This window comes from Rana temporaria, chromosome 3 (genome assembly GCF_905171775.1).
Source record: "Rana temporaria chromosome 3, aRanTem1.1, whole genome shotgun sequence".
NCBI lineage: Eukaryota > Metazoa > Chordata > Amphibia > Anura > Ranidae > Rana > Rana temporaria.
In genome coordinates, this window is record NC_053491.1 from 429,264,718 (window position 1) to 429,290,781 (window position 26,064).

At 43.9% G+C, this 26,064-nt stretch overlaps 1 protein-coding gene across 1 annotated transcript in view; it reads left to right on the forward strand.

The window, feature by feature from the left end:
- Positions 1–26,064, forward strand: part of PRR36 (proline rich 36) — a 41,858-nt gene that overhangs the window by 8,365 nt on the left and 7,429 nt on the right. The window contains exons 2-5 of the mRNA XM_040346314.1: positions 13,261–13,428; positions 19,182–19,260; positions 19,554–19,600; positions 20,461–25,839. Coding sequence (XP_040202248.1) covers positions 13,272–13,428; positions 19,182–19,260; positions 19,554–19,600; positions 20,461–25,839 — 5,662 coding nt within the window. The 5' untranslated portion in view covers positions 13,261–13,271. The remainder of the gene's footprint in view (positions 1–13,260; positions 13,429–19,181; positions 19,261–19,553; positions 19,601–20,460; positions 25,840–26,064) is intronic.

Here is a 26,064-nt window from a genome sequence, read left to right on the forward strand (position 1 = left end):
TCATGAGATCGGTGAATTTTTTTCACTGATCTCATGGTTTCCAGCCTGGAGGAGAGATGCGGGGTCTTATTGACCCCGCATCTCTCCATAAAGAGGACCTGTCACACACATTCCTATTACAAGGGATGTTTACATTCCTTGTAACAGGAATAAAAGTAAAAAAAAAAATTAGAAAAGAAGTGTAAAAAAAGAAAAAAAATAAGTAAAAAAATAAATAAAAGAATAAAAAATAAAATTAAAACGCCCCTGTCCCCGGTAGCTCGCGTGCAGTAGCGAACGCACACGTAAGTCCCGCCGACATATGTGAACGCTGTTTAAACCACATATGTGAGGTATCGCCGCGTGCGTTAGAGTGCCAGCAACAAATCTAGCACTAGATCTCCTCTGTAAATCTAAACTGGTAACCTGTAAAAAAAAAATTAAAGCGTTGCCTATGGAGTTTTTTAAGTACCGAAGTTTGGCGCCATTCCATGAGTATGCGCAATTTTAAAGCGTGACATGTTAGGTATCTATTTACTCGGTGTAACGTAATCTTTCACATTATACAAAAAAATTGGGCTTACTTTACTGTTTTGTTATTTTTTTAATTCATGAAACAATTTTTTTCCAAAAAAAGGGCGTTTGAAAAATTATTGCGCGAATACCGCGCAAGATAAAACATTGCAATGACCGTCGTTTTATTCCCTAGGGTGTCTGCTAAAAAAACATATATAATATTTGGGGGTTCTGCGTAATTTTCTAGCAAAAGAATAATTTTTACATGTAGGAGAGAAGTGCACGAATAGGCACGGTAATGAGGTGTGTATAAAAGCCCTGTATTGAAGTGGTTAAATAGCTGAACAAAAATGTGAGCGCCACCATGCGTGCAGCATAAATATGCGCCCACTCTACGACGGCGTAGGCAAGTTACGTCTGTGGGATGAAGCCTGTTTTTAGGCGTATCTTAGTTTGTGGGTCCGGCGCATAGATACGAAGGCCGCATATTTGCACTTACGCTGCGTATCTGGAGATACGTCGGCGCAAGTGCTTTGTGAATCCGGGCCAATATTTTTTATTTTTAGCTATAATAAATATCCATTTTTTTTTAAACACATTTTTCCTCAGTTTAGGCCGATACGTACTCTTCTACATATTTTTGGTAAAAAAAAAAAATCGCAATAAGCGTTTATTGACTGGTTTGTGCAAGAGTTATAGCGTCTACAAAATAGGGGATAGATTGATAGCATTTTTATTATTTTTTTTACTAGTAATGGCGGCGATCTGCGGTTTTTTCCGATCGGTGATTTTTATCGTGACTGCGATATTGCGGCGGACACATTGGACACTATACAACGATCCCTGCTATAAAAATGCATTGATTACTGTAGAAATGTGACTGGCAGGAAAGGGGTTAACACTAGGGGGCGAGGAAGGGGTTAATGTATTCCCTAATTAGTGATTCTTACTGTGGGGGGAGGGGAGTGACTGGGGGAGGTGACCGATGGTTGTCCCTATATACAAGGGACACACCATCGGTCCCCCTCTCCCTGACAGGACGTGGATCTGTGTGTTTACACACACAGATCCACTTTCCTGCTCAGTTCCTGAGCAATTGCGGGTGCCCGGTGGCCGGGCACGCGCACCGCGGGTCCTCGGTGATGCGCCGGGCACTTGCGCGCACCGCCGGTGGCGCAGGCCCCCTAGTGTTTTTTAAGGGCGCAACGTCATATGACGTCCACCCAGGATAACAGAGTCTTCCTCCCGCCGTCTTTTGACGGGGGGCGGATGACTAGTGGCAGGGGCGGACTGACAGCTCATGGGGCCCCCGGGCAAAAGAAGATCATGGGGCCCCCTGTGTCCCCGCCCACGTTCAAGCTACATCCACACAAAGTCCCACCTACACATTGCACTGCCCACATTGCAAGCGTTCAAAGAATTTCTCTACACAATGTTCAAAATAAATGTTTATTATAGGAATTAAATTATTCCCACTGATCACCAATGTAAGGGACATTCTTCCCACTGATCACCAATGTAAGGGACATTCTTCCCACTGATCACCAATGTAAGGGACATTCTTCCCACTGATCACCAATGTAAGGGACATTCTTCCCACTGATCACCAATGTAAGGAACATTCTTCTCACTGATCACCAATGTAAGGGACATTCTTCCCACTGATCACCAATGTAAGGGACATTCTTCCCACTGATCACCAATGTAAGGGACATTCTTCCCACTGATCACCAATGTAAGGGACATTCTTCCCACTGATCACCAATGTAAGGGACATTCTTCTCACTGATCACCAATGTAAGGGACATTCTTCTCACTGACCACCAATGTAAGGAACATTCTTCTCACTGACCACCAATGTAAGGGACATTCTTCCCACTGATCACCAATGTAAGGGACATTCTTCTCACTGATCACCAATGTAAGGAACATTCTTCCCACTGATCACCAATGTAAGGAACATTCTTCCCACTGACCACCAATGTAAGGGACATTCTTCCCACTGATCACCAATGTAAGGGACATTCTTCCCACTGATCACCAATGTAAGGGACATTCTTCCCACTGATCACCAATGTAAGGAACATTCTTCCCACTGATCACCAATGTAAGGAACATTCTTCCCACTGACCACCAATGTAAGGGACATTCTTCCCACTGATCACCAATGTAAGGGACATTCTTCCCACTGATCACCAATGTAAGGGACATTCTTCCCACTGATCACCAATGTAAGGAACATTCTTCCCACTGATCACCAATGTAAGGGACATTCTTCTCACTGATCACCAATGTAAGGGACATTCTTCTCACTGATCACCAATGTAAGGGACATTCTTCCCACTGATCACCAATGTAAGGGACATTCTTCTCACTGATCACCAATGTAAGGTGCATTCTTCTCACTGACCACCAATGTAAGGAACATTCTTCCCACTGATCACCAATGTAAGGGACATTCTTCTCACTGACCACCAATGTAAGGGACATTCTTCCCACTGACCACCAATGTAAGGAACATTCTTCCCACTGATCACCAATGTAAGGGACATTCTTCTCACTGATCACCAATGTAAGGGACATTCTTCTCACTGATCACCAATGTAAGGAACATTCTTCCCACTGATCACCAATGTAAGGGACATTCTTCTCACTGACCACCAATGTAAGGGACATTCTTCCCACTGACCACCAATGTAAGGAACATTCTTCCCACTGATCACCAATGTAAGGGACATTCTTCTCACTGATCACCAATGTAAGGGACATTCTTCTCACTGATCACCAATGTAAGGAACATTCTTCCCACTGATCACCAATGTAAGGTGCATTCTTAGTGTACAGATGACAGTATTAGGCTGCTTTCACACTGGGGTGGCGGCAGCGGTAAAGCGCCGCTATTTTTAGCGGCGCTTTACCGTAATTTTTGTGGAGGTATTCGGCCGCTAGTGGGGCGCTTTTAACCCCCACTAGTGTCTGAAAAAGGGATAAAACAACCCGCAAAGTGCCGCTGCATTTCAATGGGCAGAGATGCTGCTTGCAGGACATTTTTTAACGTCCTGCCAGCGCATCGCCTCAGTGTGAAAGTATCTGGCTTTCACATTTACACTGCAGGGGAGACATTTTTCAGGTGCTTTACAGGTGCGATTTTTAGCCGAAAAGCGCATGAAAAATATCCCAGTGTGAAAGGGGACTTAGGGAAAAGCACTTAGTGTATACATTTCAATGATTTTATGTAATGTGTATATATAGGGAATAACACTCACTTACGCCCAGGTTTACACTGACAGCAGGAATTAAATCATGCAAGTTCAGCTAAACTTGCACGATTTCATACCCGCATGTCAGTGCGAGTTTGGCGGGCGATTTCAGAGACATCTGAGCGGGTTGCTGCACAGATGTCGATGGAAATTGCACCAAGAAGTCAGCAAAAGTTGTAAAGAAACTACTTTTGGGAATCGGTGCAGGGCCACAAATGGGGCACCGCACTGATTCAGGTAGTGCCATTACCATGCGATTTGACATGTCAAATCGCATGGCAAATTGCTCCAATATAAACCAGGGCTAAGTGCTATTCCCTATATATAACACTGATATCTATACACTGAGTGCATTGAGTGGCATTCAGTGTACCAGATATCAGTGTGCATTAGTGAATAGCACCTGATCTGGTATATAGGCACACAGCACAGGGCAAGAAGGAAGGAACCAGGAAGTAACACTCAGCACGGCTTAGAACAACACACAGACACAGTAACTACAGTGATTTCATTATCACACTGACCTCCTGCTGGACAAGGCAGATCAGTGTGGATGGATGGATGCCGTTTGGAAATTCCAAGCTGACTCAGTCAGCTCTCCTCTATGTGCAGTGCTCTCTGCCTCGAGGCTCCTTCACAGACTGTAACCCACGGCAGACTTATGGCCCCGCCCCCTCAGCTGGATTCCCCAGGAGAGAGCAGAGGGGAGAGGTGGCTGGAGCGCCTGTCTCTGAATATCCCCGCACGGCTCAGGGCTCTGATGAGGCATCCATCCCAGCCAGCAAACACCTCTGAGCTGCTCACACAGCCACAGCCAATGGTTCCATGGCACTGCTTCCTCGGGGGTACAGTTTTTTTTTTTATTGTGCACAATAATCAGCGCTGCTGCGGGCACCTTCAGGGACAGACTAAGCCGGCCGGGCCCCCCTCCCCACGGGCCCTCGGGAACTGCCCGACTCACCGAATGGTCAGTCCGCCCCTGACTAGTGGTTAATGTCTAAACCGCTGGCAACAAAAGTGAGTACACCCCTAAGTGAAAATATCCAAATTGGGCCCAAAGTGTCAATATTTTGTGTGGCCACCATTATTTCCCAGCGCTGCCTTAACCCTCTTGGGCATGGAGTTCACCAGAGCTTCACAGGTTGCCACTGGTGTCCTCTTCCACTCTTCCATGATGACATCACAGAGCTGGTGGATGTTAGAGACCTTTCGCTCCTCCACCTTCCATTTGAGGATGCCCCACAGATGCTCAATAGGGTTTAGGTCTGGAGCCATGCTTGGCCAGTCTACCACCTTTACCCTCGGCTTCTTTAGCAAGGCAGTGGTCATCTTGGAGATGTGTCTGGAATCATTATCATGTTGGAATACTGCCCTGCAGCCCAGTCTCTGAACGGAGGGGATCATGCTCTGCTTCAGTATGTCACAGTACATGTTGGCATTCTTGGTTCTCTCAATGAACTGTAGCTCCCTAGTGCCGGCAGCACTCATGCAGCCCCAGACCATGACACTCCCACCACCATGCTTGACTGTAGGCAAGACACACTTGTCTTTGTACTCCTCACCTGGTTACCGCCACACACGCCTGACACCATCTGAACCAAATAAGTTTATCTTGGTCTCATCAGACCACAGGACATGGTTCCAGTAATCCATGTCCTTAGTCTGCTTGTCTTCAGCAAACTGTTTGCAGGCTTTCTTGTGCATCATCTTTAGAAGAGGCTTCCTTCTGGGACGACAGCCATGCAGACCAATTTGATGCAGTGTGCGGCGTATGGTCTGAGCAGTGACAGGCTGACCCCTCCCCCACCCCTTTAACCTCTGCAGCAATGCTGGCAGCACTCGTATGTCTCTTTCCCAAAGACAACCTCTGGATATTACGCTGAGCATGTGCACTCATTTCTTTGGTCGACCATGGCGAGGCCTGTCCTGAGTGGAACCTGTCCGGTTAAACCGCAGGTTGGTCTTGGCCACCATGCTGCAGCCCAGTTTCAGAGCCTCTGTAATCTTATTATAGCCTAGACCAGTGATGGAGAACCTTGGCACCCCAGATGTTTTGGAACTACATTTCCCATGATGCTCCACTGCACTGCAGAGTCCATGAGCATCATGGGAAATGTAGTTCCAAAACATCTGGGGTGCCAAGGTTTTATGATCCTCAGAGAGTTCTTTGCCATGAGGTGCCATATTGTACTTCCAGTGACCAGTATGAGAGAGTGAGAGCGATGACATCAAATTTAACACACCTGCTCCACATTCACACCTGAAACCTTTTAACACTAACCAGTCACATGACACCAGTGAGGGGAAATGGCTAATTGTACCCAATTTGGACATTTTCACTTAGGGGTGTACTCACTTTTGCTGCCAGCGGTTTAGACATTAATGGCTGTGTGTTGAGTTATTTTGAAGGGACAACAAATGTACACTGTTATACAAGCTGCACACTCACTACTTTACATTGTAGCAAAGTGTCATTTCTTCAGTGTTGTCACAGGAAAAGATAAAATTAAAATATTTACAAAAATGTGAGGGGTGTACTCACTTTTGTGAGATACTGTATAGTTGCTCCTTGATTATTTGGGAACCACTGTGGACAGTGCCAGCCTGTCATTGATCTGCACAGGACAACTGCAGATAAATGTAAATTCCTTGGCTGTACCCGCTGCAGAAACACGCTGATCTGGGCAGTGTACAACTACATGTATAAATAATAAATGAATGCTGCGCTATCACCAATAGTTTATCTGGGAGTAATAAGAACTGATGTTTCATGCGTTTTCAGCAATCATCAAATAATCAGTAAAAAGCTATCAATGACCCATGAACAATAAAAGTCCATTTAATTGTGAATGTGGTAGTCCAATACAACTTGTACTGTATATTAGAGCTGCACGATTTTGGTCAAAATGAGAATCACGATTCTTTTGCTTAGACTAAAGATCACGATTCTCAAAAACTGAATGCCAGAAACCCCCCCCCCCCCCCCCAAATAAATAAATCTGTGATTTATCTGAAAATAAAGAGACCAGTGATATGTCTAATGTTAAAGACCATATAACTCCTATGAAACTTTGATTCTGCTTTTTTCATAGGAGTTATATGGTCTTTAACATTATAGACATATCACTGGTCTCTTTTTTTATACATCAGAAGCAGTATCCCCCAGTGTCCGGCTACCTCGATCCCCGGTGGTTTGTCCAGCCTCTCAATGGCTCTCCTCAGACTGACTACCCAACGAACAGCAGTACAGTTTGGGATCCTCAATGGTGGGAACCCAGTCACTCACTGGGTCCCTGTCGCTGTTCAGATGATCCGGGCCAACATGGCCCCGGAACCAGGAACACCACGTGGCATGCACGCCCCGGTCAGGTAGGCCATAATGCCGGGGCGCCGTGATGTGGCCACCCTAAAGGTGGGTGCCACACTGGACGAAGAAGACCCAGAACCAATGGCGTCTGCCTCATAAATACCCCTCCCCATCATGCACAGCGAGGTCAAACCCTCCTGATTGGCTGCTGGGAAAGAGCACCCAAACCTTGACTTCACTGCTGCCACCTGCAGCACCGGGGCTGGAAGAACACCCCAGTACAACAGAATAAGCCCGCAGCACAGCCAAGCTGAGACAGAGACGCTGTTTTGCACTCAACAATCTGGATCAGAGTCTAACTGCACTCTGATCTTACCCTTGCACACAGGATTGCGGCGCCTGTGCATGACCCCTTCCACTCTCTGGTCTTTCCCCCCTGACTAACTCTGTTGCGACGGATCAGATATCGTTATACCTTTCTTTCTGTCGGTGCTGAGGTGGTTACCTACTCTCCAATGCTTGGCCATTTGGCAACCTGCTATTTGGAGCCTATTTAAGCCTAGGGTTTGTCAGAGGGATTTCGGTCGGGGTCCTTACGCCTATCCATCTTCACTGTTTACCAACAGTTTGTGTCACAGCCAAACCTTTTGACTTCTACACACAACAAGCACCTACCACATGCCCAGGAGGCTGGTTAGGTAAAAAGCGTTGTACACTCCCGCCAAAAGTCCAATTTATTAGTCCATATTAATTTCCATTGTCACTTTATCGGGACGTTGGTACACTAAAATAGGTGCATTCACAGCGATTAGTCGCCCTGCGTTTTTATGCAAGTTTGGCAAGACCCATTTAAAAATTACCCTAAAATTTAACTAGCACCGGTACCATAAAGTACACAGGCGCTACAAATCCTTGCAGCAACAGCTGGCGGGAGAGAAGGGAAGCTGGTAGCACTGCAGGGGGAAGGAGGGAGCCAGGGAAATAGGGGGAATCTGTGCTGTAAAAAGGTGATTAGGGTGTGCCTGGGCACACGCCTATGTTAAAGAGGTACATAAATGTCTTACACCCATATCAAGGGCATTACCCAACCTTGAACAAAGCTGCACAGTTTTGTTTTTATCTACAGGCGCTCCTTACTTGCATTGGCAAAAGGTGAACCAACCCTTTAATATGAAAAGATGCTCGACAAACAATTTAATTTTTGATGTTTCTAGATGACTCAGTCTTCACCTCAACACTACAGCTATCTATTCTTTCATTAGCTCCCTAGTTGGCCTTCTACCGGGTTCATTGTTAAAACATTCGCCAACACAGTGCTTTTTATACAGGAGCATCAGGTGCATGCCCACACCCAATGTTCTATTCTCACTTACTGTATATAAAGCTTTCGCTTTTTACCATCTCTCGTTTTTGTCTTGTGTCCTTGTACCTCCGTGGTGATAAGCATGTAGGAGTGGATGCAAAGCACGGCACATTTGTGAAGGGATCACGGTGTGGGTGGTGGGTAGGAGGTGTAGGCAGCAGCTGGCGTTCTTTGCATAATTAATACCTCAAGGACCACAGAGCCCAAAATACAGAAACCTGGGCTATTCAGACAAATGAGATCACCGTTTTCTGGATTCACGCTTGTCTCGGCTTTGGCTGTAAAGCTCCAGGAAATGGGGAGGAGGGCTTGGCTGGGCCACCACAAAGGAGCTGTCTATGGAAGAGAGGGGCCCATATACTGGACATCACATACAGCTGGCATGTCTAGCTCTAATCAAACAGGCAGCCAAACTAAAGACAATGGACAGAAGCCACTGAGAATCACAATTATTTACCTAAATTAATAGGGAAAAAAATGAAGTTATCAAATAAAAACATATATTCATAGATTCTGTGTATTAGAGGATTTGTTTAGGACTACATGTTCAGATTTAGATGAGTGTCTTCCTATTTATGATGAAACATTATGCAAAGAGTTTCTCTAAGTAAATTTATAATACTTGCCATTAACAGATGATATTGCAGTCAATGTTTGTAATCTTGCAGAACTTAAATTGGACCTTTATTCCAGAACTTCTAAGGCTCCAATAACACCTGGGCAAGCGGTATTGCTCGCCCAGGTGTAAGCGAGAGTATCGGACTGTGATTTGGAATCGTGGCAAAACGCGGGATGCGTTTGCAATACCATTGTTTCTCAATGGCATCCTAAACGCAGGGCATCCTAAATCCCAGACCCCTGCACTATGTATAGTACCCACCCTAGACCCCTACAGTTTGTACGTTACCCAAGCAAGACCCCTGCACTATGTACGTTACCCAAACCAGACCCTGCACTATGTTCGTTACTCAACCTAGACCCCTGCACTATGTACGTTACCCACCCTAGACCCCTGCACTATGTACGTTACCCAAACCAGACCCTGCACTATGTTCGTTACTCAACCTAGACCCCTGCACTATGTACGTTACCCACCCTAGACCCCTGCACTATGTACGTTACCCAAGCAAGACCCCTGCACTATGTACGTTACCCAAGCCAGACCCCACACTATGTTCGTTACTCAACCTAGACCCCTGAACTATGTTTGTTACCCAAACCCAGACCCCTGCACTATGTACGTTACCCAATCCAGACCCCTGCACTATGTACGTTACCCAATCCAGACCCCTGCACTATCTATGTTACCCAATCCAGACCCCTGCACTATGTACGTTACCAACCACAGAGCCCTGCACTATGTACATTACCCACCACAGACCCCCGCACTATGAACCTTACCCACCTTAGACCCTTGTACTATGTACCTTTCCCACCTTAGACCCTTGTACTATGTACCTTACCCACCCCAGACCCTTGTACTATGTATGTTTTTAGATAAATAAAAGCAGTCATGGAATCCACTTTTCATAAGTTGCAAATAGCAACATGAATTATTAACCAGTGCAGATTCGTCAACTAGACGGGATACCTCCTAAGTTCAAATATATCAACATGAAAAATTGATGGGGATGGAACAAAGAAATGTCCCAAAGGAGAGCAAAATTGAGGATCAATTACAGAATATCCAATTAGAAAATAGCTTTATTAATTTACAAATATAGACCCCCGCACTATGTACATTACCCACCCCAGACCCCCGCACTATGTACGTTATCCACCCAGACCCTTGAACTACGTACCTTACCCACCCCAGACCCCGGCACTTTGTATGTTACCCACCCCAGACCCCCCGCACTATGTACGTTACCCACCCCAGACCCCGGCACTATGTATGTTACCCACCCCAGACCCCCCGCACTATGTACGTTACCCACCCCAGACCCTTGAACAATGTACGTTATCCACCCAGACCCCTGTACTATGTACATTACCTACCCCAGAGCCTTGCACTATGTACGTTACCCATCCCAGAGCCTTGCACTATGTATGTTACCCACCCAGACCCTTGAACTACGTACCTTACCCAACCCAGACCCCGGCACTATGTACGTTACCCACACCAGACCCCCCGCACTATGTACGTTACCCAACCCAGACCCTTGAACAATGTACGTTATCCACCCAGACCCCTGTACTATGTACATTACATACCCCAGAGCCTTGCACTATGTACGTTACCCACCCCAGAGCCCTGCACTATGTACGTTACCTACCCCAGACCCTTGCACTATGTACGTTACCCACCCCAGACCCTGTACTATACAGTGTATGTTACATAATTCTGACTCCGGCACTCAGTGCGTAGGCTCTCAAGTTTTAAGACTCTCCCACTGTTAGTGCAATTTTGCCACACCCATCATTTGTTGCTTTGCTAATAGCCTTGCCCCCAATTCAGAAGTTCCCAGGTACGCAAACCTATCAAACTCTTTCAGTGTAAATTTATCAGTCCAAATAGCACCAAACAGGAGATCATTGTTAGGGTTGATGTATCCTTTACCGAGTCCTGGCACCACCTAAATGAATTTCTTTAAAACACTGCATGGAAAAAGGAGTCTTCTACATTCACACCTAAGTGTCATGTTTTCAAACGTTGTGTACTTCAATATATGCAGATGTGATCTGTAAAACAACATTATTTTTTTTTATTTTTTTTAGCAAATTATAGTATCTATTTTAAATAGCTGATTCTCAACATTACCAATTAACGGGTGATGAATAACTGTTTTTAAGCAATATTCTGTTTATATTATTTGGATTAATAAGTATACAGTTGGGTACCTCTAAAGTCCCATCTGCCTTTGTTTTTGGAATTATGTATTGGCTTTGTATTTAGAAAGTGTCCAAGGCCTGACATCCTCCTTGCTACTATATGATAGGCGAGTCATGGCGCCTGAATGGATATATACACTATATTACAAAAGTATTGGGACACCTGCCTTTACACGCTCGTGAACTTTAATAGCATCCCAGTTTTAGGCTGGCCATACATATGCAATTGTCTTATTCAATTCATTTTAGATTGACCTTCAACTACGTAGAGCAAGGGCCTGCCTGATTGCATACAAATTGAAAGGGTTTAGGTTTGACCTCATATTATATGGCTTTGGTAAATCTAAAGGAAAGTTGAAAAAGAAAGTTGTATAGTGTATGGCCAGCCTTAGTCTGTAGTGTTCAATATTGAGTTGGCCCACCCTTTGCAGCTAAAACCGCTTCAACTGTTCTGGAAGAATGGTCAAACATTCCCATAGACACACTCCTAAACCTTGTGGACATCCTTCCCAGAGGAGTTGAAGCTTTTATAGCTGCAAAGGGTGGGCCAACTCAATATTGAACCCTATGGACTAAGACTGGGATGCCATTAAAGTTTATGTGGGTGTAAAATCAGGCATCCCAATACTTTTGGTAATATAGTATATGTTTATATGGTAGATTATGCTGGTTTTGAGCCATGAAACAATAATTGTAGTGTATGTGGCAAAACTGACAACCAGGCTGGACTGCTATACAGAGAAAGTCCATCTGCACTACTGACCCAACTACAGCAGGTGGTACAGGCATTACTACCCGAGTTAAGGGATATTGGAACACCATACTGTATGTTAAAGGGGAAACAGAGAAACAATAATTGTGTTATTAATATTGACAAACAATCATATAAGGTCACTTTTTCCTTTGATCATAGTTATACTGTACTGAGCATTGCAGGTGAGGAATAGGATGATTTGACAAAAGCATATAGGCTTTTTGGGCATTTCCATATGATTCTATCAGAAGCCTGAGACTAATGAGAGAGCCACCATAAATGGACAGAGCTGTTGAGGCCACCATACATGGCGTAATATTTTCATTATGAATCAGACAAAATTTAAGCACCCCTTTTAGGGGTGGAAAATTGTTGGACAAACAGCTCCTGCACCCAATTATTAGCTGGATTCAGGTATCCGTGCCTAACGTTAGGCAGGCGTAGCGTATCTCATATACGCTACGCCGCCGTAAGTTAGAGAGGCAAGTGCTGTATTCACAAAGCACTTGCGTCTTAAGTTACGGCGGCGTAGCGTAAATGTGCCGGCCTAAGCGCGCCTAATTCAAATGAGAAACAGTGGGGAGTGTTTTATGTTAATGAATCGTGACCCGATGTGATTGACGTTTTTAACGAACAGCGCATGCGCCGTCCGTGGACATATCCCAGTGCGCATGCTCCAAAGTACGCCCCAAAGACTTATTGGTTTCGACGTGAACGTAAATTACGCCCAGCCCCATTCACGGACGATTTACGCAAACGACGTAAACATTTTGAAATTCGACGCGGTTCCGACGTCCATACTTAACATTGGCTGCGCCATCTTTTTGGTGGAATAACTTTAGGCCTGAAAACGCCTTACGTAAACGGCGTATCTTTACTGCGACGGCCAAGCGTACGTTCGTGAATAGGCGTATCTCGCTGATTTACGCATTCTAGGTGTAAATCAGCGTTCACGCCCCTAGCGGCCGGCGGAAATAGACAGCTAAGATACGACGGTGCAGGCTGTCGTATCTTAGCTAGATTTAAGTGTATCTCAATTTGAGAATACACATAAATTTACGACGGCGTAGATTCAGAGTTACGACGGCATATCTACTGATACGCCGGCGTAACTCTCTCTGAATCTGGCTATATAAGTGTATATCCAGCTTAAGGAGGAAAGGAGTAAGATCGGGGTAAACCTGGGAGGAAGCTGCAGAATCTGGGTTATCTGCATCATTTGCTAATGCTGTGTCCTTCATCACCATAGGTTCAGTCAAAATGGACTCCTCCACCAATGGACAAGTCAAGGGGGCGCCTACAAATAAACCTGTGAATTCTAGACCCATTGCAACCAGAAACATGAAAACTGCAAGTCCAGCTCAGTCTCCTAAAACAGCTACAGATAGTCCCCGACCAGCAACCTCTAGAAATGCAGGTAAGTACCCCTCCATTACCCATTCCATAGAGCAGTGTTTCTCAACTCCAGTCCTCAAGGCACCCCAACAGGTCATGTTTTCAGGATTTCCCTCAGATTAAACAGCTGTGGAAATTACTAAGGCAGTGAAACTGATCAAATCACCTGTGCAAAATAATGGAAATCCTGAAAACATGACCTGTTGGGGCGCCTTGAGGACTGGAGTTGAGAAACCCTGCCATAGAGGACTGTTTATTTCTGTTTCTTTATCCTGTAGATGTATTGACAGGCTCTTGGCTTGTGCCAAAGGCATCAGTTTAAGAAGTTTCTGAGATCATTCAAAATTCATTGACCGGTAAAATTAAACTGCAGTTGACCTCCTTTTGACCTGCTTCAAGCATTTTTAGAATTCCCACAGACTTGTCTGTGTCCCATTGAGGAGCTTTTTCCTTTTCACTTCCTGTTCCAAGACGCAACAGGAAGTGAGAGGATCTCTCTCCAAAGTAAGGGACATTTTCTCTCTGATATTTGTCATCTTATCAAGTGTCCCAAATTAAAGATTTACCTGTTCCAATGACAATTCAAATCTTTCCATTTTCTACCACTTTCTGTCCTGATGATGGTCACCAGGACAAATAAGAGATTGTGAATTTCCCCAGGAATAGAGATTAATATGAACATAACAGGTCATAACCCCTCATCACTCTAACCAAAAATAAAATGTATTTTGGCTTAGGATACACTTAGATAAACTTTAAGTAAGCCGCACACAGAAGAGTTTGAATTCTCATTGAAACATTTTGACAATTGTGTAATATCATAATGCAAGGACAAGATTTGATGGCCAGTATCCGCAAATCAGTTTATTAGAGCTTACTGACGATACATTATAGTGTGCCCTTGAAGTTTCATCACCCTCAGACAAATTAATTACTGAATGTCTTGTTAGTGTAATGTCATATACACCAATCAGCCATAACATTATGACCATCCACCCTAACCCATTGAGGTATGGACACCACTAGACCTCTGAAGGTATGCTGTGGTATATGGCACCAAGCCTTCAGTAACAGATCCTTTAAGTCCTGTAAATTTTGAGGTGGGGCCTCCATGGGTCGAACTTGTTTTTCTAGCAAAACCCACAGATGCTCAATCTGGAGACTGTGGAGGCCAAGTCAACACCTTGAACTCATCGTGTTTCTCAAACCACTTTTGAATTCATCAGACCAGGCCATCTTCTTTCATTGCTCCGTGGTCCAGTTCTAATGCTTATGTGCCCATTGTAGGTGCTTTTGGCCCTGACTGGTCTGCAACCCCATGCACATTGTTCTGACACCTTTCTATCAGAACCAGCATTATCTTTTTCAGCAATTTGAGCTACAGTAGCTTGTCTATTAGTGCCCATTCACACCTGAGCATTTTGTCGCCTAAAGCGCGACGCTCCAAAACGCTAGAGGGGAAAAAATACATTATTCTCAATGGAGATGGTTCACATCTCCACTCCAAAACGCCTGAAGCCGAACGCATGAAGCTCAAACAAGTTCCAGACCCTTTTTTGACGCGCGAATCGGGCGGTTTGGGGCGTTTTTGAGCGTTTGTATTTCACATAGAAAGTAATGGAAACGATCGATTCAAGCGACTAGCGCGACAACGAGCGTTTGCTACGGGCGTTTTGTCGCTTTAATCAATAGAACATTTCACCCAGGCAGAAGATAAAAAAAATCTACCAACATAGCAACAAGTGATGAAAAGATGATAATTTTTCCTATTGGCTAAAATAAAAAACGGCGAAGTACAAAAACGCGCAAATACGCATGAATACGCGCGACAAAATGCTGGAAAAAAAACGACCAAATAAGCTACGCTCAGGTGTGAATGCAGCCTTAGATCAGACTACACGGACCAGCTTTCGCTCCCCATGTGCACCAGTGAACCTTGGCCACCTATGATTCCCATCCTCTTTCAGTTAGTCAGATTGGAGACGGTTTTGTCTTGCAATGTAAGAGGCGTAATTGGTTACATTCCAACTTGGGGGCCATCTGCCTGTCCTCCAGGGAGTGAGAATATCAGAAATCATATTAACTCATGTTGCCTTCCAACATCACCCATGACCCTGTTGCCAGTTCACTGGTTTTCCTTCCTTGGACAACTTTTGGTAGTTCCTGACCACTGTGAACTGGGAACATCCCACAAGAGCTGCAGTTTTAGAGTTGCTCTGACCGGGTTATCTAGCCATTTCAATTTGGCGCTTGTCAAAGTCATTCAAATCCTTATGCTTGCCTATTATTTCTGCTTTCAACACATCAACTTCAGGGACAACATGTTCACTTGGTGCCAAATATATCCCACCCATTTTTAGATGCCATTGTAATAAGATAATCTGTGTTATTCACTATAACTGTGCGTGGTCATAATGATATGGTTTATTCATGTGTATTACAAAGACCTGGCTCCCGAGTGTCTTATTAAAAAATAATTTTACTGGCTCTTAACTGTTGTCTTACCCCACAGAAAATACAGCTCCAAAGCAACATAACACATACTACTGCGATATCATATAACAGTAACACAGCGCAAGCATCTTATTAAGTTATAGTAGTTCCAAAGCGACATACTGCTGTGATATCATAAAACTGTAACCCAGCCCGTTAGGAGTCTTATTACCCTATAGTAATTCAGTGCCAAAGCGACATACTGCTGAGATATCATAAAACTGTAACCCAGCCCGTTAGGAGTCTTATTACCCTATAGTAATTCAGTTCCAAAGCGACATACTGCTGTGATATCATAAAACTGTAACCCAGCCCGTTAGGAGTCTTATTACCCTATAGTAATTCCGTTCCAAAGCGACATACTGCTGAGATATCATAAAACTGTAACCCAGCCCTCAGGAGTCTTAGTACCCTATAGTAATTCAGTTCCAAAATCAACATACCACTGCAATATAATGTAACAGTAACACAGCTCCCAAGTGTCTTATTACCCTATAGAAATTCAGCTCCAAAGTTATATTACGCTGTGATGTTTACCACTAACACAGCTCCCAAATGTCTAATGCAGTCATTCTCAACCAGGGTTCCATGGAACTCTAGGGTTGCTCCAGAGGTTGCTAGTGCTGTGGCTGATTTACCTCCCATCTGATGGCAGCTGGATAATTCTAGGACCAATGACACTTGGCAGAGCCAGCAGTATTGCACAAATACTTTGAGCGGTCTGTAAGGGTGGTTTTCTTACTGTCAATACAAGAGGAACATTCTTCACTGACCACCAATGTAGGGGGAAATATTCCCACCGACTCCCATGAATTCATTTTAGCAGGGCTTCTCTAAAACCTGAAAGTTATTATAGGAGGTTCTCTGGGATAAAAAGGTTGAGAAAAGCTACCCCATAGTAATTCATCTCCAAATCAATATACTGCTGCAGGGCTGCCATCAGGGGGTAGGACAGCCCATAGGGCTGTCATTAACATGGGACAGCTGCTGTCAGAGAGGACCTGCTAGGATGCAGAGGTGGGTGGAGTGGTGGGAGCGGTCGGGGCCCACTGTCATGCAGGCTCCAGTCAGGAACAGGGGTGTACGCCTGGCTGTATTGGGTGGGTCATGCCATGGAGTGCCAGCGAAGGCCTTGTGGAGGAACAGGAGGAGTTCAGGGTGGAGGAGCCCACTGCTCTTTGTTGCAGCTGCCACCAGAGATCCTGATGGAGATGGGACACAGGCCCAGCTACCCCTTCTTGCACCAGATTTTCTCCACTGACACCATCTGGAGGAGCAGCTGCAGGACAGGGGAAAGGTGTAAGGACTGGTGCCTCCCAAGGTGTGTGTATCAGAGTAACACTGCCCCCCTTCTGTGACACCCCTACCCTTTTCTCCCCCTGCCTCCTCCTGTGGGGGGAGGAGATGGGACTGGAGGAGGAGGACATGGGATAAAATAGATGGGGCTGGAGGAGGATGACATAGGATGGAGGAAATGGAACTGGAGGAGGAAAAGGACATGGGATGCAGTCGATGGAACTGGAGGAGGAAGACAACATGGGATGCAGGAGAAAGAGGACATGGCATAGGGGAGAATGACATAGGATGGAGGAGATGGGACTGCAGAAGGAGGAGGACATGGGATAAAATAGATGGGACTGGAGGAGGAGGAGGAGGATATGGGATAAAAACAGATGGGACTAGAGGAGGACAACATAGGAAGAAGGAGGAGGGGGGACTGGAGGAGGAGGAGGTGGGATGGAGAAGATGGCACTAGAGGAGACGTAAGAGGAGGATGTGGAATGGAGAAGATGAGACTGGAGGAGAATATGAGATGGGACTGGAGGAGGAAGAGGACACGGGATGCAGTCAATGAGACTGAAGCGGAAAGACAACATGGGATGCAGGAGAAAAAGGACATGGGATTGGGGAGACGAAGCAGAGAAAATGGGATGTTGGAGATGGGACTGGAGGAGGAGAACATGGGATGGAGAAGGAGGAGGACATGGGATGGGACAGCCAGTGGTCAGGTCCTGGAGAACGTTGGTGGTCAGGCCTGGGGAAGGAGGGATATATGTGATGTCATAACACAGCTCCTATATGCCCTATAACACTATAGTATAGTATAGTATATTATTCAGTTACAAAAGGATATACTCCTGTGATATCATATAACAACTCAGCTCCCAACTGTCCTAGTGCCTAATTTTCCTATTACCCTGCATAAAGCCATCACATAGCATAACGTCTGTTTAATATCACATGATCGAAACCCAGATGTTGAATGTCTTAATACTTATATTAATTCAGCTTCAAAGTGACCTACCAGTGTGATATCATACAACAGTAAAACAGCTCCTGAGTGTCTCATTACTGTACAGTAATCCGTCTCCAAAGGTGTCATACCCCTTTGATATCCTATAACAGAAACACAGCTTCTATGAGCCTTAAGATCAAATTACAACACCCCAACTCCCAAGTGTCCTATTACTATTGTAACATCATATCACAGTAATGCTTTATTACTCTTGTAACATCATATTACAGTATCCAAGCTTCCAAGTGTCCTAGTTATCCTGTAACATTGTATTTCGGTAACCCAACTCCCGAATGTCTTATTACTTTGTAACATCATAACACAGTAACTCGATTCTTGAGTGTTTTATTGCCCCTGTAAATTTATATATCAGTTACCCAGCTTTCTAGTGTCAAATTACGGTAACCCAGCTTCCAATTGTCCTAATACTCCTGTAATGCGATATTCCAGTAACACAACTTTCCAGGGTCTTACTACCCTAGTAACATCAAATTACAGTAACCCAGCTCATATGAGTTCTATTACCCCTGTAGCGTCGTATTACATTACCCCAGCCCCTGTGGGTATTTATTACTCCAGTAAAATCATATGAGTTACCCAGCTTCCCATTGCAGCATATTATTGCAACACAGCTCATGTATATCCTATTGACCTTGTAACATCCTTAGTACATTTTTACCTTTAATTATTTTTCTTACCCTATAATCCTTCCTACTTGCCAAATTCTTCAGTCTTCTATCACTACGTGAAGTGCAGTGTATGACATGAGCACATTAATAATCTGTGACATTTTATTGCATGAAATTGATTTTTTTTGGTGTCATGCAGGGATGGCTTTCAGAGGTTACACTAGGTCAGCAAAAGACCCCCTTCTATGTACACTCACTTTTTTTTTTTTTTTTCATCAAGAAATCAAACACCACACCATATGTACAACATAATTGTATTATTCTGTGACTTTTAACCTTTTTTTATTGCACATAAAGGGCCACCCTCCAAACCTGCAAGTGCCAAAGTGACCTCTGGAGCAAAAGAAGTAACTAATGCAAAGAACAGCATGGTCAGGTAAGTCTGCTGGGAAATATGGTAAAGAAAAGTTACTAAGGATGTAGTCATAATTTGCTATATTTGCACCAATGTTCAAAATTCCAATTAAAAAAAGTTAAACTCGCACCTCAAATTAATATCTCACTATTGGATGGGTTTTATTTATGTAGCAGAAACTCCAACGGTGATATTTACCTACAGACGATTGTGTAGCTACTCCTTTCCATTAGGCTGTACAAAAATTATTATTTTGTAGGCTAATTCTCCAGTTATTTTATTTATTTATTGTGTAATGTGTGTTTATTTTACAGGACAGCAGCTGCCTCCCCCAACAAACTCAAATCGGTAGCACAAAAAGGTAAGCGTTTATAATTTCTGCTGTCCTTTATCTTCCCCTGACATGCTGGGTAATGGTGGGGTCATGGTCAAGCTTCTGATCCTGTAGCACACGGGGTCTCCAAAATGTGGCCCTTTGCTAGCCTTTATCCGGCCCTTGGGGCACTTTTCCTCCCACTGACACCAAACAATGGGGTACTATTTATTTCACCAATACCAATGATGGGATACTATTCCTCCTACTAATAGGGACACTACTCCTACTGACCACTAACCGTGAGGCCATATTCATTCTTATTCATGCCGAGCCGTGACATTTTCTGCCCTTGCAGGCCACAATCGGGCCCTCCTAAAGTCTGAAGGACAATAAACTGGCCCTTTGAAAAGTTTGGAGGCCCCTGCTGTGTAGCACATGCTTTTCAACCATTTCATAAAAGATTTCAAAATGCCTGGGAACACATTGGGATTCAAAAACACTTCTGGTCCGCAGTACTCTTATGTTTCACTTTTGCAGCTAAGCACCAGAAAACAAGGGTTTCTTTCCTACTCGGCTATGGGTCACATTGGAGTGGCAGGTCCTACACACTCCTTGTATTGCGCCAACATTTTGTAACAAAGGTAGGGTATGGAACATAAATGATAATGTACCCCTACAATTTGAAAGGCTTTGGTGCAGATGTTAAATGACTGTATTCATCATATTTTATAATTACCATAGGTATCAGCTCGTGCAATTTTTCTATTACAAGACAAGATGAAAAAGGGAATTCTGCCAACTATAGGCACTGCAGATTTATTGTTTCAGAACCCAAACTAATGCTTGACATTTTCTTACTTACTGCATTGCAAATACCCTTTGTAAGCACTCTTATTTTCTTTCAGATCCAGCATCTCCAGTCAAACCTCCTGCCAGCCAAATAACTCGCCAGCAGACCAGAGATAAGGGGACTCAGCAGTCTTCATTGCTAGCAGTGTCAAAATCTGAAGCTGTCAAGAAGAGCATTGCAGGTGCTCAGCCCTCCAAACCTAAAGCTGAAGGAGGAAATCCTACACCCACAAAGCAGAATGGAGCTGCTAAAAAGGATGTGGGAAGACTGACACAGCATGGGATAGTGCCAAAAGATAAGACATTGTGCCTTCAACAAGGAATTAGTGGGTCTGGGCTAACAAAACCTCTAGGATCTTCATCCAGCCCAGCCAAGCCTGTAAAGATGACATTAACCCTGAATAAACCAGTGAAGAGCGTGCCTGCACCAAATAAGCCTGCTAACACTTCACCATTACCAGTTAAAGCTGCTAAAATCCCATCTTCGTCGCCCAAATTAACTAACACAACTTCACCTACTGCTAAAACATTTAAAACTGCTTCTCCCTTAGTTAAGACCCCAAGACTGACTTCGGTGCCAACCAAAACATCAACTCCTCCTACTTCAGCAGTTAATCAAATTAATGCCACGTCATCTCCAGCAAAGTCAGGCAAGACCCCTCTGGTTAAACCGATGAACACTGCATCTACATCTAACCAAGTTAAACTGGCAAAACCAACAGCTGCAATGACTAAACTGTCTTCTGTGCTAAATAAACCAACAAACCACTCTCCTGTAACATCTAAATCAGTCCCAGTGACTGGTAAAGCTATGAATGAAAAGCGTCCTGTACCCAAACCAGTAAAGAGTGCAGAGTCCCAGCGGGTTATTAATCAACAAAAGCTGGAAAGTCCTGAAATGAATGTAAAGGGTGTTGAAGTGGTTCATGCTCATACAGAACAAACAGATACATGTCCAACGCCAGTTAATGAGAGCAAGGCCCCAGAAAATATTGTTGAATCTGCAGATGGACTATTATGTGATTCTCAATCATTATTAGAGCCTTGCGTTGTGTCCACTGAATTATCAACTGAATCCTGTCCTGTAGATTCAGAAATACAACAGTCGGGATCGTTGGATCAGTGTGAAAAGCCTCTGGGGGATCTCAATAACCACATAAAGCCAAATGAAGGTGAAGAGAGGGTAACATCAGCAGAACAAACGACTTCAACAATTGAACTTTCACATGAAGCTCTGAAACCATCTCTAGAACCAACAGAGCAACCAATAAACTCCCTAGAAGAAGGGATCAGTTCTCCACTCAGTTGTCTACAAGAGGAAATATCAGCTCCTCTGCAACTAACAAAAACACTTATAGAAACAACGAGCCCCTTAGAGGAAGAAGAGAACCCTCCAGTTGAACTTGTAGAGGATGAGCTGAGTTCTCCTTTAGAATTTTCTGAAATGTTGATGGATCAGAAAAAAAATTCTGAGGTAAATGGGAAAATCCCTGTAGAGGTATTACAAGGAGAATCAATTCCACCATTAGATGGAATGGTAGAAACACCAGTGAAACATTTTGAGCAAACTGTAAAGAGCCCAGCTGAGTCAGGCAGTCATTTCGGTGACGAGGTGTTGATTCCAGAAGAAGTGGCAATCCCAGTCGAACTGACAGAACCTTTACATGTACAACAAACATCTTTATGTGAAAGAGCTATCCTTTTAAAAGAAGAATTGCTCGACCCCGTGGAGCTTTCCCATCACTTAACTGAAGAAGTGGAGCTTCTAGAAAAAGCAACACCTCATGTGCATGAAGACAAAACCTTTAAAGGTTTTTGCAGACACACCTCTTCTCCTTCAGAGGAAGAAATATATTCCCCAGTGGAGCAAGCTGAACCATCAGAGGAAATTCAGACATCATCATTGGAGCAGGTCACACCTTTAGAGGAAGGAGTAGAGCTTTCAGAGGATGAGGCTGGATTTGTAGATGAACCAAATACTTTAAAAGACAAAGGTAGCATTTCACTAAGACACTCAGAAGAATCTGTAACATTACCTGAAGATTTCTGCAAACCATTAGAAATCCAGGAGACCTCGTCCATGGAGGAGGTTACTCCATCAGATGAAGAAATGGAACTTTCGAGGCCAGAAGATGCAACTTTGCAGAAAAAAATGGAAAGCTCAGAAGAACCAGATATAGAAGACAGTAAATGTTCAACTGGCCTATATAAGGCAACAGAAGAAGTAATGACTGATTTAGTAGAAGCAGCGGACATACAGGAAGAGATCGAAACAGCAGGAGAACCTGAACAGCCAAGTGTGACCCTTCCAGGAGAATCTGACAAATCATTAGATGAACTGCTACAATCTGAACTGGCAGATAATGTTGAAAAAAGATGTGAAAGTGTAAAATGTGTAACAGGCAACACAACATTTGCAGAAGTGTCAAACTCTACTTTAATGTTAGCAGAGCCAGTTACATATCTAGAGGGTACGGATGGCTCTGAAGATGAAACACAACAGCTTACAAAGGGACAATTCATATCAGAAAGTCCCATAGAAGACACTAAAGCAGAACTCATTCAATCATTTGAGTCTACAAACGAGCAAGAGGAGACCACCATTTTTAAATCATCCATCACAAACTATCTAGTTGATCAGTCTGATTCTTTAACAGAGCCAGTTGGTTATGAATTAAAAAGCGCCAGTGATTTTGTGGTGGAATTCAAGAAATATTTAGAACAAGGTAATGCAACAAACCAGGATTTAGAACAATTTTCAGGGGGGATGTTGATTGAAACCATAAAGGGAGAAGCAGAAACCGATAACAACTCAACTGACTTGAACGTGTTTGAAGAACAGGTATATATGACAGACACATCAGCAAAAGAGCCAACAAAGCCTCTCATTACGGAGGAAAAACAACTAGACTCAGCAGAGACTGAAACGGACTATGTGAGTTCTCCAATAAATCCAGAGAAACCTGGCCTCAACATTGTATTGTTCCCAGAGGAACCGTTAACATCTCTAAAGCAGTCTGAAATTGCCTTATTGGAAACAGCTAACTATTTAGTGGAAGCACCAAAATCTTCATTAGAGCCACTGAAACATGCAAATCATGCAGTAGAGGCTATGGCTTCATCAATATGTGAATTAATGGGATCACCTGGGGATCTAGTAACTGTACCAGTTACTGCAGTGTGGCAGGCAGCAGACGAAAAAGCATCTCAATTTGGAGAATATTCAGAAAGTGTAGAAACAGGGCCAGCACAAAGCATCTCTACAACAAATACTTTTCCAAGTCACCCAAGTGATGTTCTGTTGGAATCAGCTGAGCTAATTACCATCATGAAGATTGCAAAGAAATCTAAGCCATCAGGGAAGGAACCAGATATCAGTATGCAGGAAGCTGCGGATACCGCCACAATACAGCCCTCCGAAGAAACAGCAAACTCTCTAGTCTTTGCAGGGCAGAAGCAACCTATGAATTTAATAACTATGCCTGTGGATGAGGAAAAGGAACCTAATGATTTATTAACCATGCCTGTGGAAGAACAAAATGAGCCTATCGATTTAATAACTATGCCTGTGATAGAGCAAAAGGAATCTACTGATTTAATAACTTTGCCTGTAGAGGAGGAAGAGGAAACCAGTGATTTAATAACTTTGCCTGTAGAGGAGGAAGAGGAACCCAGTGATTTAATAACTGTGCCTGTGGAAGAGATAAGGGAACCTATTGATATGATAACTATGACTGTGGAAGAGGAAAAGGAACCCAATGATTTATTAACTGTGCCTTTAGAAGAGGAAAGTGAACCTACTGATGTAATAACTATGCCTTTGGAAGAGGAAAAGGAACCTATTGATATAACAATGCCCGTGGAAGAGGAAAATGAACCTACTGATATAACTATGCCTGTGGAAGAGGAAAATGAACCTATTAGTATAACTATGCCAGTGGCAGAGGGAAAGGAACCTTTTGATATAACTATGCCTGTGGAAGAGGAAAATGAACCTATTAGTATAACTATGCCAGTGGCAGAGGGAAAGGAACCTTTTGATATAACTATGCCTGTGGAAGAGGAAAGGGAACCCAATGATTTATTAACTCTACCAGCGGAAGAGGAAAGGGAACCTACTGACATGATAACGATGCCTATGGAAGAGGAAAATGAACCTATTGATATAACTATGGCTGCAGAAAAGGAACCTATTGATATAACAATGCCTATGGAAGAGGGAAAGGAACCCAACAATGTAATTCCTGTGCCTGTGGTTGAGCAAAAGGAACTTGTTGATTTAATAACTATGCCTCTGGTAGAGCAAAACAAACCTGATGATTTAATAACTGGTCCTCTGGCAACAAAAATGGAAAGGTGTTACACATTAGATCAAATACAAGAACCGCTATCAACTTTAGTAGACTTTGGCATAGATAAACAGCAGACACTAGAAGTGGAGCCAATCGCTCATACTATAGAGTCAGAACAATTACCATTTATACCATTGGCTGAGACAGAGTCCCCAGGTGTTTTACATCCAACAGAAATAACATGGAGCCCCTCTACAACGAACACCGAATTTGACAATTCTCCAACAGCCATTTCAGAAGCATCAACTAAGCCTCTTTTGTTGCCAGCTGATGATCATCTACAACACAAGACTGTCATTGCCGATTATCTTTCAGAGCAAACTGTGAACACAGCAGAAGCCACAGGACTTACTGCAGAGGCAATAACATTTTCAGATGAAGGAATCAAAGGAACCATTCAGCCTTTATTAAGCGAAAACCAATGTGAAGTTAATGACAAACATGATTTGCTTATAGGCCCTACAAAGATAGTAGATTCCTGGTTATCCTGTCAGGAGTCAGCGAAAGAACACTGGGTGCTTGTGGAGAAAGAGGAACTTGCTGATTTCAAAGAAGGGGAAGGCGATAAGCCACAAAGGCCAGCCACCCTAAATCAAGAGGGAGATAACCAAGAGGAACCTAAGGCGGAGGAGGAAGCAGGAGAAAGGGCTTCGGTGTGCAGCACTTTGAGTGACCCACAATTGGCGGGAAAAAGTAGTAGTGAGACGAGTACCCCTGAAGAACTTAGAACTTATGAAGATTCTAGTTCTGGAGTGGAATCCCACTCAGATGATGTGGCCACATCGCCACAAATCACACTCACACCTGACCCAGATCTAGGAATCCACATGGGCCAGGAAGAAGGGTCTGACACACCGGCAGGAACTCCAGCCTCAAAGAGCAATCGGGCACCCCATCCTCTCCAGAATGCCAGCCTTGAGGAGCTCTCTGAAGGGACTTCTCTCTCTAGTGTCATTAAACCCTCAGATGATAATACAATAGCCCATGAAATGGATATGACTTGTTTTACGTGCCCCCAGGTTTCATCAGTTTCCAGAGAACAAGGACATGAAGAGAGAGCAGAAGAAAGAGGTCCCCTGAGAGGTAATGATGACTGACTGTGTAATGTGTGGAGTAACGATCTACTACAATTCTAAGAAGACCAGGGGGTGATTGTAGGAGGGTGGGATACCATAAATCTGACAAGAGGGTGGTTTCAGTCTAGCAACCAAGCATCCAGTATAATAGATCAATAAAGCCACATATCACGTCATCTGTCTGTCGCCTGGTGTCTCTTTTTCCCATTCCCCAGAATCCCTTTTCTCTTTC